Here is a 15,917-nt window from a genome sequence, read left to right on the forward strand (position 1 = left end):
TTATTGTATTGAATTACAATGACAGGACACAGTAGGCATGTTGATAGTCCCCATTTAGTAGGTGAGAAAACAAGTTGAGAGAGGGGAGGTGACTTGTCCCAAGGCACACAGGAGGTAGGAGGCTCTTCCTGTGCCCTTCTGGATTAGGAGCCCATTGGGGGTTTGTTCTCTGCCCTGTTCTCTACCTTACCACCCCGGGACCCTCCTCCTGACTCTAGGGGCTGAGGAGAGGTGGTTGGAGAGAAAGCTCTGAAGCTTGGTGGTAGTTACACCAAAGGTGCTGTGACCCTGGTCAGGAGTGAATTTGCTGACGGGAGATATGTGTTTGGACCTCCCTCCACCTTCAGCTCCTCTGTGTTGTTCTGTCCCAGCACCTCTGGGAAGTTTTCCCAGCCCCATATTTCTCACTTAGACTCTTTGTGAAATCTCAGTTTCTTTGAGCATTTGCATGGCAGTCATTCTTTTTGAGTGGGCAGGGGAAGAGAGAGAGAGGGAGAGAAGGAGAGAGAGAGAGAGAGAGAGAGAGAGAGAGAGAGAGACAGACAGACAGACAGACATTGATTGGTTGCCTCAGCCAGGGCTGTGGCAGTCATTCTTGTAGTGAACATCATGTGAAGCTCTGGCGGATGAGAGGGTAGGGGCAGACAGAGGAGAGTTGTTCAGGACTCTAGCAGATGATGTGGGTGCCCCACCCGTTTCTTAGTCCTCTTTGCAGTCACCTACAGAGGGTTCTTGATGATGGCTCCCTGAGTCTCTCTGAGAATGTTCTCTAGCTGTAGAAGATCCTTAGCCTGGCAGTTACCCTGAGAGGCACCCATAATCAGTGCTGGAGGGGAGTTGAGGGATCCATGTCTGGTGTTCTTATTTCTCAGGTGGATTGATTCTGGGCTAGGTCTACCTCCTCTACCAGAGATACCCAGGGGATCGAGCCCCACCTGATGTCAGGTCTCAATGAACACCTCTTGGTTGATTTTCTTCTCCTCTTTGTCCCACTTCCCTGCTGCCGCGAGCCCTTCTTGGATCACCTCTCAGATACACTACATGCAGCCCAAATTCTTCTCTCAGGGGCTTCTTCCAAGGACCCAAACTAGAATAGAGATGCAACCTTAGCATGCAGCTCAATCTGTAACATAAGTATTTTAACACCCCCAGACAATTGTAACATATTATACAAAGAACAAAGCTGAGGGTAATGTATGTAGTAAGTGGTGGCCCCAGTTACTACAGGTGGCACGTGGGCTGATTTTACACAGGCCACGGATACAGCACAAAGAATGTCCCTCACACAGTGGTGAAGGCCACTCTCCCCTTGGTTCTTTATTGGCCCTTCTTGTTTCACCATGGAGAGTCTCAGGTCAGCTCTATTGTCATATGTTCTTCTTAATGTGAAATCTATCATATATGCCTGAGGCTGTGGGAGGCATATGGGAAATGTTTAAACAATAATAAAATTAGCAATGTACCCATCACTCCGGTGAAGAGTTAGAACATTACGATTTCTTGGGAATCCTTAAAGCAATGTTTCTCAAGCCATTTTTTTTTTTTTACTCTAACTATATTAAGAAATGCATTTTTTCCATGACTCCCCAGCCCACAAGAGCACATGTGACTGAAAGCTTTTCATTCCTAACCTTTTCTACGTTGAAAACATTGCAACATACATTATTCCATTCTAGTGGGACCTGCTCAGCTCATTCTGTGACCTGCTAATGGTTCGCAGTTCGGAAAACAGCCTTACAAGCCCCTGTTTGCTCTTCCTTAATTACATACCCTTCCCTTCCCTTCCCTTCCTCAATTCCCCAAAAGTAGCCACTATCTTGAACTTTTGGATAAGAAATTCCTTGATATTTTTTATAGTTTTGCTGTATATGTGTTCCTAAACATTTGACTGCTTAATTTTGCTGATGTCTGTACTTGATATAAATGGAATTATGATATATGTATGAGAGTTGATTATTATTTAACATTATGGTTTTGAAATTATCCATGTTTATGTCTATGACTGTAGTTAATCCTTTTGTAATGTGGTATAGTATTTTACTGTGTGAATTACCCCAACTTATTTATTCATCCTACCCTTGATGGATATTTGGGGCATTTTCATTCCAGGGCTTTAGCTCTGTAACAAATTACCCCAAGATTTAAGAGTAAACAAACTTTATTGTCTCATACAATTTCTAAAGGTCAAGAATCTAGGAACAGGGGAAAGGCTCAGCAAAGGAACAATAGCCTGTGCCAGTACTTCTATCTGGGAGAAAGTTGCCCCTCCAGCCCTTGCCTTGAAGCTAGACTATTCAGGCGTCCCTGGTCCCTGTACATCCCCGGTGCCTTTTGAGCTGCTGCCTCAGTGCTGGAGCTCAACGTAAGTGAGTCCATCAGCAAGTAGGTCCATGTGTGAGCCCTTTAAGAGAAATGCCTGGGACTCCAGAAGCCCTCCGTCTCACTCAGCCACAGTCTTTACTGGTTTCCACAGCCAGAAGTTATGGGGACTTCTCTTCCTGACACTGGAAACCTGGGTTGGGGGGCCTGGTGGAGGGCTGGGACCCCACATTCCTCAGGAGGGACCTCTGTAGCTGAGATAGCCCTCCTGATTTTTATTCACTACACGTGGGTGTGGGACAAGTCCGTTCTGTTTCTCTGCCCCTTCTACTGGTCTGGACATGACTTCTTTACATCCTCAGTTATAGAACTTCTGTTCAGCTAGTCTTCAGACGATTCTGAATGACGGTTCTGTAGTTAGTTTAGTTATAATTTTGAAGTGGTCATGGAAGAGGTGAGTACACCATTTCCTTCCTCTGCCATCTTGATCGGAAGCCCTAAAATGACTTCTTAAGTGTTAAAATTTCAGACCTTGATTTGTGAACCCCTGGAAAGTCTAGCCCATTTCCCCCCCAGAGCCAAACATGCACCACAATTACGTGGGGTACCAGTTACAATGAAGATTCCTGGCTTCGCCATCACTCCAACTGAATCAGAATCACTAGGGTTTGGAATCCAGGGATCTGCATTTTAAACAAATGCCACCAGGTGATTCTAGTGCACAGTAAACTTTGGGACTGGCTAGACTAGCCTCTGCCCTATGTAACGGCTAGGATGTACTGAACCAGGAGCATAGCCTTTAAATTCTCACTTGCTCACACACGAAGAAAATAAAGAACAGAAAACTTGCAGTCATTTTTAAGTTCAGAATTTATAACCCTTCTTCCCTGCTTTTACTAAATTCTTTCTAGATTTTAGGTTCTCCTTGTTTACTAGATTTTAGATTCTAGCTGCTCTTACTTGTACCTACCCTTTGCTGCCCTCCTGGGCTTTGATGTGGGGATTTCACAGATAAAAATACACAAGCGCTAAACTTAGACCCCTGGTTGTTTTCCCTTCCTTTCTTGCCCTCCATCCTTCAGTGCTTCAGGGTTTTTTGTTGTTGTCATTGTTTTATTTTCGTTTACTTTAAAAATACCTCTACATTTGGAAAGTTCTCTGTGCTAAGAACTTGAGTTACTTCTCATGCTTCTATATCAACCTTATAATTAATGTTGCTCATTTCACGTATGAACGTTCTGGGGACAGGAGGTAGAACTGAAAAAAAGAGAGAGAATCTGGGAACAGCTTTCATGGGCGGGGCTGCTCAGGGTATCTCATGAGGTTCGTCAAGGTGTTCATCTGGGCTGCCATCGTCCGTTTTGAGATGGAAGACTAGTTCCCAAGATGGCTTATTCTCCTTTTGGCAGGAGACCTCAGTTCCATGCCATGTGGGCCTCTCCTTAGAGCTGCTCACTCAAAGTAGGGAGAGAGAGACAGAGAGACAGAGAGAGAGACAGGCCGCACTGCCTTTATGAACCTTTGAGTCCCGCACTGGCATTCCCATCTTACTATATTGACTAGAAGCAAGTCACAGTCCTGCCCACACTCAGCTGGAGGCAGACATGCAAGGGCGTGACTGTCAGGAGGCGGGGATCACTGGGGCCATCTGGAAAGTTGACTGCCGTGGGATTGATTCTTAAAGCATTCTTGTCCTGGAAACCCTTGTACCCGTCTCCTGGTGCCTCTGCAAGTGTTTCTTTATGACTTAAACCTAGGAATTTTGTGGCCGAAGGGTAGATAATGCCAAACTATTTTTCAAAAATTTTAAACAATTTCACGCTCTAAGAAGTAGGATATGTTTATGGGATCCTGTCTCTTTGCCAATATTTGGTATTTTCCTGACTTAAAAATGTTTGTATATTGGGTGGGAAGGAAATCATATTTGTGATCTTAATTAGCATTTTTGGATACTTTCTGAGGTTGACCATTTCTTCATGTGTTTGGAGGCAGTTGTAATTCTTCTTCAGTGAAATACCTGTTCACACCTGGCCCATTTTCTGATTGAATCGTCTCTTTATTGATTCACTAGTTCTTGATATATTTCAGATATAAATGTGTAACAAATGTCCACTTTCACTTTGTGGCTTATTTCTTCCCTCTCTTCAAGATACTTTTTGATGACTAGAACTTTTATTTTCATGTAGTCGAATCCTTTCCTTTATGACTTACTGCTTTAGAATCACTCCCAATTCATACAGCTGCTCTCCTAAATTGTCTTCTAGAAATCTTGCCTTGAGCATTGAAGACTTTAATCCAGCTGGAATTGACTGAGTAGGATATGAGATAGGGTTTTGATATAATTTTTTTTGCTCTTATGGATAACCAGTTGGACCACCCAACTAGTGGTCCAAAGTTGCACCTCTTTTTACCCTGCATCTGCAATACCTGCTCAGTCATAAAATGCATTTCATATATGTGTGGTTTATATCTGGGCCCCCTGGTAAAGGTTTATTACTTACTTATTGCAGAGTAACAACTTATTCCAGAACTCAATCATGTAAATGAACCATTATGCTCACCAATGATTTGCATCAAGATTTCTGACACCTGCAGTCTGATGTTGACCGGGGCTGGAGGGTGCACTTCCCAAGTGGCTCAGTCAGGTAGGACCTTGGTTCCGCTCCATGTGGGCCCTTGCACAGGACTGACTGAGTGGCCTCTCAACATGGCAGCGGGCAAGCAACTCCGGAGGCCAAAGTGGAAGCTGCAATGCCTTTTATTCCTCAGCCTTGAATAGTAGTTACATATTGTTACTTCTACCATACTCTGTTAGTCACACAGGGCAGCCTAGGGTCAGTGTGAGAGGGGATAACAAACGGCATGAATGCTGAGGATTGTGGACCATTAGGGAGTCATCTTGGAGGCAAACTACTACAATTATGGGGTCCTAATTACTGTAGATTTGTGATAAGTTGATAACTGATAGGACTAGTACTCCCATTTTATTTTTCCTTTGTAGAATTGTCTTGGCTCACCCTGGCTAGTGTGGCTCAGTGGATTGAGCACCAACTGACCTGTGAATAAAAGGGTTGCCGATTTGATTCCCAGTCAGGGCACATAGGCCAGGTTGCAGACCAGGTCCCCAGTTGGGGGTACACAAGAAGCAACCACACATTGATGTTTCTCTCCCTTTCTTTCTCCTTCCCTTTCCCCCTCTCTGAAATAAGTAAGTAAATAAAAAACAATTGCCTTGGTTCTTTGTGACTGTGTGCTTTTTTGTACAAATGTTAACATTCATGTGTCAAGTTCATGAAAAACCCAATAAACAATAAATAATAAAAACACAACAAAAAATATTCTTAAACTTCAAAATGAAAATATGATCTGGCTTATAATAAATCTTATTTTAAAAAAACAACATTCGGGATTTTCATTGAACTTGCATTGATTCTATGGCGCAGTTTTGGAGAGGGCTAAATTTTTTAAAATATTGAGTCTTTCTGGATAAGAATTAATATACATTTCACTCTGTTTAGATTTCTTTTCTGTCTTTCAATAGCATTGTATAATTTTCTCCATAAAGGATCTGCACTTCTTTTTGTAAGATTTGTTAGATATTACTAGCTTTATTATTTGTCTGTTTTACATTTTTAAGATTATGGTAAATGGTATCCTTTTAAAATTGAAGTCCAGATTTCATACAGTGAAATGCTCAAGTCTTCAGTTTACTGTTCAATCAGTTCCAGCACGTGTTTACCCTTGTGCAACCCACGCCCTTATCAAGACTCAGGACATTTTCATCACTTGTGGGATTTCTAAGTCAATTTCCACCACCCTCCCCACCCCAGAAGCAACCACTGATCTGATTTCTATCACCATAGGTTAGTTTTGCGTATTCTAGGATTTCACAAATGTTATCATTTAAAAAAACTGTTCTTTTAAAAAAGATTTTATTTATTTACTTCTATAGAGAAAGGAAGGGAGGAAGAAAGAGAGGGAGAGAAACATCAGTGTGCGAGAGATTCATCTCTCAGTTGCTTCTCACACGCTCCTAACTAGGGACCAGGCCTGCAACCCAGGCATGTGCCCCAGCTGGGAAATGAGCCGGTGACCTCTTGATTCGCAGGCCAGTGCTCAATCCTCTGACCCACATCAGCCAGGGGGAAAAAAAAAAAAGTTTTCTGATCGATTGTTGCTGATATACCAACACACAGTAAACTTCGTATATTGACACTGTATTTAGTCACATTGCAAAATCATTTTACTTTTTAAAATAATTCAACATTTTTTCAATTACGATTGGCATACAATATTATATTAGTTTCAGGAATACAGCATAGTGGTTAGACATTTATATAACTTATGTAGCGATCACCACAATAAGTCTTGAACCTACATAGCATCGTACATAGTTATTACAATATATTGACTATATTTCCTATGCTGTACTTTACATGCCCATGACTATTTTGTGACTGCCAGTTTGTACTTCTTAATCTCTTCACTGTTTTCACCCAGTCCCCTAACTCCCTTCCCTCTGGCAACCATCAGTCTGTTCTCTGTATTTATGAGTTTGCTTCTGTCTTGTTCGTTCATTTATTTTGGTTTTTTTTAGATTCCACTTATAAGTGAAACCATGTGGTATTTGTCTTTCTCTGACTTACTTCACTTAGCATAATAGTAAAATTATTTGGTTAATGCTAGTTATTTATCTGTACATTCTTTTGGACTTTCTATGTTGACAGTCTGCAATATCATCTGCAAAAAATGACCCTTGTATTTCTTTCTCTTCATTCTCTGTCCTGTCTTACAGTGCTGGCAAAGGTCTTCAATATATTGGTGAATGGAGATGGTAATAGCGCGCACCCTTAACTTGGTTCTGATGGCACGGGTGATCTTCTTAACATTTCACTCTGAAGCATAATGTTTCGCTTTTATTTAAAACAAAGGCTAAAGGTTTTTTGAAGATGCTTTTTATCAGTTACAGAAGTTCTTTTCCATTCCTATTCTGCCAAGAGTGTTTTTTTTCTCTTTCTTTGTTTACCAGGACTGGATGTTGAATTACTGTGGTGTTTTTTATGTGTCTCTCACTATGGCTAATCTCTTATTGACAGAGAGAACAGGATCCAACTAGAATGTAATTACATCATTTATATCATATTTATTTTACACTGGCTTTGGTTAACACCAAAGGATCCTAGTTTCCTTTGATGGTAGGATGCAAATTTCTCTTCTTAAACACATCTGTTTAAGTTAAACTTAATTCAAAAGTCCATGCTCCATAGAGAATGGGTTGGGTAGGCTGTGGTTGTAGCAATAATCAAGAAGATACAAACCGAGGAGGGAGGTGTGAGATACAAGACACAAGGAGCACTGTGTATTGAGTTGATTCATATGTGCTGTTAACGCTGCACTGGGCCTGCATTCTGACTGTCTGGTTCTGCCTCAGTTTCTTTATCTGTAAAATGAGGATAATAGTAGTACTTACCTTGCAGGATTGTTATGAGGATTCCGTGTCATTGATCGGTGGATAGACAGGTAGATAGATAGAGAGATGGAGGAAGAGAGACTCAGAAGCAGAGAGTAGGACGGTGATAGCCAGGGGTGGGTGGTGGAGGAAGTGAGGAGATGTGAAAGCGTACAGTCTTGCAGTGATGGAGGATGAATCACCTAGATATGCAACGTCCAGGCGTGATGACTGTCCTGAATAACACTATTGATAACACTAAGAGCATGCTAAGAGCATATGTTTCAGGGACATGGATTACACACAAACACATGCGGACTGTGTGAGATGGTATGTGAATTAGCTTGACTGTAATCATCTCACTATGAATACCCAGTCTTCTTGTTGAACACCTTAAATATACAAGACAATTTTTATTTTAAAGTATATACATTTTAAAGATACACAGAGTGCTGGGGGTTCAGCACATACATGACAGCACTCATGCAAGCAGTGAGATGCTGTCGTCCAGAAAGTCATCTCTGGACTCACAGCATCCTGGAGTTTAATTCCAGCTTTTCCATGGTTTTCCTCTTGGGCAACTTTCCTTCTCTCTCTGAGCCTGCTTCTTCATAGGGAAAATGGGCATTAAGAACTCACAGGGTTGTCATAAGAACAGAATAAATCTGAGCGCCCAACCACAGGTAGCAAGCAGCTAAAAATGCAAATATTGCTATTGTAGAATCACAAAGTGGGGTTAGCGGACGGAGGAATCACCCAGAGAGCTTGTTTAAAGGCAGACTTCCAGGCCTCATTGCCATCCATCTATGCGACACATACTTTATGTGGGTCTGCTCCACTATTCTAGGTACTGGATGTCACCCAACGGATAGAACAGTGACCCTGCCCTCCTAAAGTGACTTTTTATTTGGGGGAGGTTAACAATAAGGCATATTAGAGGGGATAGAAAATGCCAGAGTCAGGGGTTGCAGTGTTAAATAGAGTGCTCAGGGGGGGCCTCATGACGAAGGTCAGCTTTGCGTAAAGACCTGAAGAAGGTGGCAAGGAACCTTGTGGACATTGGGATATCTGGGTTTGCCAGGGCTGCCGTTGCAAAGTCCCACAGACTTGAGGCTTCAACAACAGAAATGTATGTCTTACAGTCTGGAGGCTAGAAGTCGAAATCGAGGCATAAGTGGGTTTGGCTTCCTCTGAGGCCTCTCTCCTTGGCATGCAGATGGCTCCCTGTGTCCTCACCTGGTTTTTCCTCTGTGTCCTAATCTCCTCCGGTAAGGACATCAATCCTATTGGATTATAGCTACCTTATTTTACTCCAGTTACCTCTTTAAAGGCCCTATCGCCAAAGACAGTCCCATTCTCAGGTCCTGGGGGTTAGGACTTCAACATACAGATTTTGGGAGGGACTCAGTTCAGTCCATAACACAGGGGAAAGTGCATTCTAAGAAGTGAGCATCACTAGTGCAAAGGCCCTGGGGCAGGACTGTGCCTGGAGTGTTGGAGCAGTGGTTCTCAACCTTCCTAATGCTGCGACCCTTTAATACAGTTCTTGATGTTGTGGTGACCCCCAGCCATAAAATTATTTTCGTTGCTACTTCATAACTGTAATTTTGCTACTGTTATGAATTGTAATGTAAATATCTGATATGCAGGATGTATTTTCATTGTTACAAATTGAACATAATTAAAGCATAGTAATTAATCACAAAAACTATGTAATTATATATGTGTTTTCCAATGGTCTTAGGTGACCCCTGTGAAAGGGTCGTTCGACACCCCAAGGGGACATGACCCACAGGTTGAGAACCGCTGTGTTAGAGGAATAGTAAGGAGGCCTGCATGGCTGGAACAGAGTGAGCTAGGCAGAGAGAGGGAGGAGGTGAGGGCAGAGAGGTGAGGGGGGCAGGTTGTGCAGAGCCTTGTGGGCCTCAGGGGGACTGAGGCTTTTACCCTGGAGGGCTGTGGGTAGAAGGACTGGACCTAATTCAGGTGTCCACAGACTGAGTAGGTTTGAGGGGGAAGAACCTAGAAGATACATTTTTTAATTTGAGATGTAATTTATAGACCATAAAATTGACTGTTTTAAAGCATTTAATTCAGTGATTTTCATTTTTTTCTTTTAAATTATATTTTATTGATTATGCTGTTACAGTTGTCCTGATTTTTCCCTCTTTGTCCCCTCCATCCAGCACCCCCACTCCCTCAGGCAATCCCCCCACCATTGTTCGTGTTCATGGATCATGCATATAAGTTCTTTGGCTGCTCCATTTCCTATACTGGACTACCATACCCATGGCTATTCTGAAACTACCTGTTTGTACTTCTTAATCCCCTCACCTGTTCACTTGTTCCCCCACATTCCCCTCCCATCTGGCAGCCATCGCCATCAAAATGCTGTCCATATCCATGATTCTGTCTCGGTTCTTCTTGTTTGCTTAGTTTGTTTTTTTAGATTCAATTGTTGATAGATGTGTATTTTTGTCATTTTCTTGTTCACAGTTTTGATCTTCTTTTTCTTAAATAAGTCCCTTTAACATTTTATATAATAATGGTTTGGTGATGATGAACTCCTTTAGTTTCTTCTTGTCTGGGAAGCTCTTTATCTGCCCTTTGATTCTAAATGATATCTGCTAGATAGAGCAATCTTGGTTGTAGGTCCCTGCTTTTCATGACTAGTATTTCTTTCCAATCCCTCCTAACCTGCAAAGTTTCTTTTGAGAAATCAGTTGACAGTCTTATGGGAATTCTCCTCTAGGTAGCTAACTTCTTTTCTCTTGCTGCTTTTAAAATTCTCTCTTAATCTTTAAACTTTGGCATTTTAATTATTATGTGTCTTGGTGTGGAACTCTTTGGGTTCATCTTCTTTTGGATTCTCTGTGCTTCCTGGATTTGCATGTGTATTTCCTTCACCAAATCAGGGAAGTTTTCTTTCATTATTTTTCAAACAGATTTTCAATTTCTTGCTCTTTCTCTTCTTCTGGCACCTCTATGGTGCAAATGTTGGACCTCTTGAAGTTGTCCCAGAGGCTGCTTATACTATCGTCACTTTTTGGATTCTTTTTTCTTCTTGTTATTCTGATGGGTTGTTTTTTGCTTCCTTATGTTCCAAATCATTGACTTGATTCTTGGCTTCATCCACTCTACTGTTGTTTCCCTGTAAATTGTTCATTTCAATTAGTGTATCCTTCATTTCTGACTGGATCTTTTTTATGCCACTGAGGTCCTCACTAAGTTCCTTGAGCATCTTTATAATCAGTGTTTTGAACTCTGCATCTGATTGATTCCTTATCTTCATTTCATTTAGCTCTTTTTCTGGGGTTTTGTTCTGTTCTTTCACTTGGGCCCTGTAGCTTTGTCTCCTCGTTTTGGCAGCCTCCCTGTGTTTGTTTCTATGTATTAAGTAGAGCTGCTTTGACTCCACATCTTGGTAGTGTGGCCTAATGTAGTAGGTGTCTTGTAGGGTCCAGTGACACAGCCTCCCCTATCACCCAAGCTGGATACTTGAGGTGCACTCTTTGTGTGGGCTGAGTATACCCTCCTCTTGTAGTTGAGTCTTGGTTGCTGTTGGCAGATCAATGGGAGGGATTTGCCTAGACCAGTCAGCTTCAAGGACTGGCCATGATCACTTACCACCAACCTCCACTCTCCATGGAGAATCAGCCACGTAGGGGGACAGGGTGGTGGTGCACCGATGTGGTCTATAGCTGTGTACTGGTTGTGCTGGTTCTGGGGTTTTTTTGGTGGTACAGGCCAAGGTCAGCCCCTCCCTGTGCTTTGCCTGGGTCCACCCTGCCTGAGAAATAAAGCAATCTGAGATGGCTGCTACTTGTGCTGGGCTTGGAGATTCTCAGGTGAAGTCAAGCTGTTAATCTAGGCTGGCTGCTGCTGGTGCCAAGCCTGGGGCTCACTGAGTCCAGTTGTTGCTTGTTTGAGAGGATTTAGGAAGTTGTGCAACATGAGCCAAGACTAGTCATTCATATGGCAAAGCAGCTTGGGTGGTCCGTAAGTTGGATGGGGCGGAGTCTCTGGAAATCTCCAAGGTGGGTCAAACAGTGTTAGCCCGGTTGATGAAGTCTCAGACATGGCATCAGCTTGCCGGCTTCATCTCAATGGATGTGGTTTCTTTAATTCCGTAGTTGTCAGACTTCCATTCAACTTGATTTCTATTGGTTATCAGTGATGGTTGTTCTATAGTTTAGTTGTAATTTTGATGTGGTTGTGCCAAGAGGTGAGCCATATCTGCCTACGCCACCATCTTGACTGGAATCTCAGTGGTTTTTAGTATATTCACAAAATTGTATGTTAGTCAGTACTATCTAATTCTAGAAACTTCATCCCCAAAAGAAACTCCATCCCCATTAGTATTCACCTCTAATTCTCCCCTTCCCAGCTCCTGGCAACCCCTAACCTATTTCATATCTCTGGGTTTGCCTGTTCTGGACATTTCACATAAATGGAAACTCACTCTGTGCCATTTTGTGTCTGGCTTCTCTTATGAACATCATATTTTCAGCGTTCATCCATGTTGTAGCAAGTGTCAGTGCTTCACTCCTTTTCATGGTTGAGTAATATTCCAGGGCGTGGCTTTGCCTATTTTGGACATTTCGTATGAAGGCAATCACACAATATGTGGCTTTGAGAGATGCATTTTAACCAGCTCTCCTGATGAGCCTGATTCAGAAATCTTGGTCAACATCGACTTTGTAGATTGTGCTGGGGGCCATGGGGGAGGCCGGCTCTGCATGCTGGGTGAGGCTGTTGGTTGGGAGGTTGATTAGAATTCTGTAAGATCTCAGGCACTGTAGAGAGAGCTGAGCTCATTGGGACATTTGACTGAGCTGATATTGGGCAAATGCAAGGACGTGAGGGCTTATTTATATTAGAGCCAAATACCCCCCAAACCCATGGGACATCCTATATGTCTGACTGCTGATGTCTTTGGTTGCAAGTCACAGCAACCCAACCCAAACTGATTGAATCAAAAAAAGGAATGTGTTAGCTGATGAAATGGAAAAGTTCAGGGGTATTTCATATAAATGGAAACATACAATATGTGATCATTTGTGTTTGGCTTCTTTCACTCAGTATCATGTTTTTGAGTGTATCCACTTTGTGTATCAGTACTTTGTCCCTTTTATGGCTGAATAATATTCCCTTGTATGGATATACCTCATTTTGTTCATCCATTTATCAGTGGATGGACATAGGTAAATTTGTAGAGAGAGAAAGCAAACTATGCTTGCCAGGGGGAAGGAAAAAGAGTGGGGAATAGAAAGTAACTGCCGAATGGGTACAGGGTTTCCTTTTGGAGTGGTAAGAAATGTCTTGGAACTAGATGGGGTGATAGTTGCATAATGTCATGAATGTACTAAATGTCACTGTAGTGTACACTTCAGCATGGTTAAATTTTTTCATCGTGATGAAATATAGATAATACTTATATATGTATAAATAAAATGATATAAATATGTTTTATAAATATAAATAAATTTATATCATGATATGTTAATAATATATAAATAAAATTATCATATTTATCATTTAACCATTTGTTGGTATTTAATTTAGTGGCATTAAATACATTCACATTGTTGTGTAACCATCACCCCTATATCCAAAACTTTTAAAACTAAAACTGAAACATTATTCCCATTAAACATTAACCTCCCATCCCCCTTCCTCAACCCTTGGCTCCCACCATCTACTCTTAGTGGATCTGACTCCTCTAGGGACCTCATGTAAGTGGAATCACACGCTATTTGTCCTTATGTGTCTGGCTTATTTCCTGAGCATAATGTTTTCAAGGTTCATCCATATCGTAGCATAAATCAAAATCTCATTCCTTTTTAAAGGCTGAATAATATTCCATTACATGTATTATAGCACATTCAGTTACCATTTAATGGTTAACTTTATGCTATCTGAATTCTACCTCAATAAAAAAATTGAGGGATAGATCTGGCTTCAGGTACAGCTTTCTCTTTATCAGAAGAGGGTGTGGCTTACGAAGAGGGGCCGTGTTTTAGTTCTCCCCTTCTGTGCTGGTCCCCAAGTCAGACTGCCAAGGCTCAGTTTCACCCTGTCCCATTATGTTTCTCACCCTCATTTCTGTTCTGTCCACAGTTCCTGTGCCTTAAGAACATCCGTACCTTCTTGTCTACCTGCTGTGAGAAGTTTGGCCTCAAGAGGAGTGAACTCTTTGAGGCCTTTGACCTCTTCGATGTGCAGGATTTCGGGAAGGTAAGCTGGGCTCATAGAGTCTAAAGATTGGATTTCAATTTATTTCCATGAATGTCTACACCAGGCAGGCTAAGAACTGTTAGGGGAAGGACTGACTTGCCATACCAGGCCGTGACCAAGCACAAAGAGCCTGGCTTAGGATGTGAAAATTGGATTCAAGCCTTTGCTTTACCCTTTGCTGTGTGACCTTAGACGTGTGACCAGGCATCTCTGAGTCCTAGGGAATAGGCTCATCCCATTCTCTTTGAGTGGTTATGAGGATTAAGTAGGACAATAGGACCAATTGCGGGGTGGGTGTGTGTGTGCTCGGTTAAGGGAACAGTGGTATGCTAATGTGGGGCAACAGGAAGGTGAAGAACATCCTGAATTAGGCTCCCAGAGTCATGGGGGTCTAAAGTCAAATGTAGCCTCAGTGCCTTGCAGCCCAAGGCTGTATTCTGGCATTTGGGTGGGTGAGGGGCTTGCTGAGCAAAACACTGCCCTTGTCACAGGTCATCTACACCCTGTCTGCTCTGTCCTGGACCCCAATTGCCCAGAACAAGGGAATCATGTGAGTAACCACTGAAGTGGTTTGGGCTGACCCATCCTCCTGGCCCTTGAAACCCCCTCCCCACCTGGCCCTCAGGCCTCTGGCTCATACCATCCTGGCCCCCACAGGCCCTTCCCCACCGATGAGGAGAGTGTCGGGGATGAAGACATCTACAGTGGCCTGTCCGACCAGATTGAGTGAGTGTCTGGGGACATCGCCCTGCCCTGGGGGCCTGAGGGAGACAAGACTATGCCCTGGGGGTCAGAGGAGACATGATCCTGCCCTTGGGATCTGGGGGGACACAACTTTGACCTGGGAGGGTCCTGAGGGGTCCCTGGCCTGGGGGCTCCCGCGGCCCTGCCTGACTCTGCGTCCTGCAGTGACACAGTGGAGGAGGACGAGGACCTGTATGACTGCGTGGAGAACGAGGAGGCAGAGGGCGATGAGATCTACGAGGACCTCATGCGCACCGAGCCGGTGCCCATGCCGGTGTGTGGGAGCGAAGGGCCGGGCAGGGTTGGGAGCCGGGGCACGGGCGCGGCAGCCCCAGGTGCGCCAACACCAGCCTCTCCTCCCCAATCGCAGCCTAAGATGACGGAGTATGACAAGCGGTGCTGCTGCCTGCGAGAGATCCAGCAGACAGAGGAGAAGTACACGGACACGCTGGGCTCCATCCAACAGGTGCGATGCTCCCGCCCAGCCCCTGCCAGGCGCATGCGTGGGAGCGGGCCGGCAGGTGCGTGTCCACCTGTCCTGCCGCCTCTGGGGCCACGCTGTCCCCCATGCTTTGTGTTGCTTTGCTTCTCTGCCTCCCTGGTTTTCTATGTCCTTCACCCTGTCTTGTTTCTCTCTGTTCGTTGGTCTCTTTTTCCTTCTGTGTATCCTCTCTGTCTATTATTGTCTCTGACTTTCTATTTTCTCTATTTCCTTTGGCCATTGCTTTTTTAAGAGCTACACTGAGATGTAATTACTGTACCATACAATTCACCCACATAACACATACAATTCACTAGCTTTAGGTATATACTCGAGGTTGTGTAACCGTCACTACATTTTAATTTTAGAACATTTTCATCATCCCCCAAAGAATGCTGTACTCCTTATCCATCACCCCCTAAGTTCTCATTCTTCCCTAGCTCCTGGCAGCTACTAGTTTATTTTCTGTCTCTTAGAATTTGCCTATTTTGGATATTTCATATATGGGATCATACAATATGTGTATGGCTTTTTGTGTCTGGCTTTCTTCACTGAGCATTATGTTTTCAAGGTCCTTCCACATTGTCGTGAGTGTCAAGCTTCACTTTTTCATGGCTGAGTAATATTCCACTGATGAATGGGTCACATTTTGTTATCCATTGATGGACATTTGGGTGGTTTCCACTT

General features: G+C 43.2%; 1 protein-coding gene across 1 annotated transcript in view; it reads left to right on the top strand.

Moving 5' to 3' along the window:
* VAV1 (vav guanine nucleotide exchange factor 1) overlaps window positions 1-15,917 on the top strand; it is a 55,962-nt gene that overhangs the window by 17,366 nt on the left and 22,679 nt on the right. The window contains exons 2-6 of the mRNA XM_090289507.1: window positions 13,889-14,005; window positions 14,497-14,555; window positions 14,663-14,731; window positions 14,915-15,023; window positions 15,120-15,215. Coding sequence (XP_090145633.1) covers window positions 13,889-14,005; window positions 14,497-14,555; window positions 14,663-14,731; window positions 14,915-15,023; window positions 15,120-15,215 — 450 coding nt within the window. The remainder of the gene's footprint in view (window positions 1-13,888; window positions 14,006-14,496; window positions 14,556-14,662; window positions 14,732-14,914; window positions 15,024-15,119; window positions 15,216-15,917) is intronic.

Source organism: Furipterus horrens, unplaced genomic scaffold, assembly GCF_987537825.1.
Source record: "Furipterus horrens unplaced genomic scaffold, mFurHor1.1.pri manual_scaffold_10, whole genome shotgun sequence".
Taxonomy (NCBI): domain Eukaryota; kingdom Metazoa; phylum Chordata; class Mammalia; order Chiroptera; family Furipteridae; genus Furipterus; species Furipterus horrens.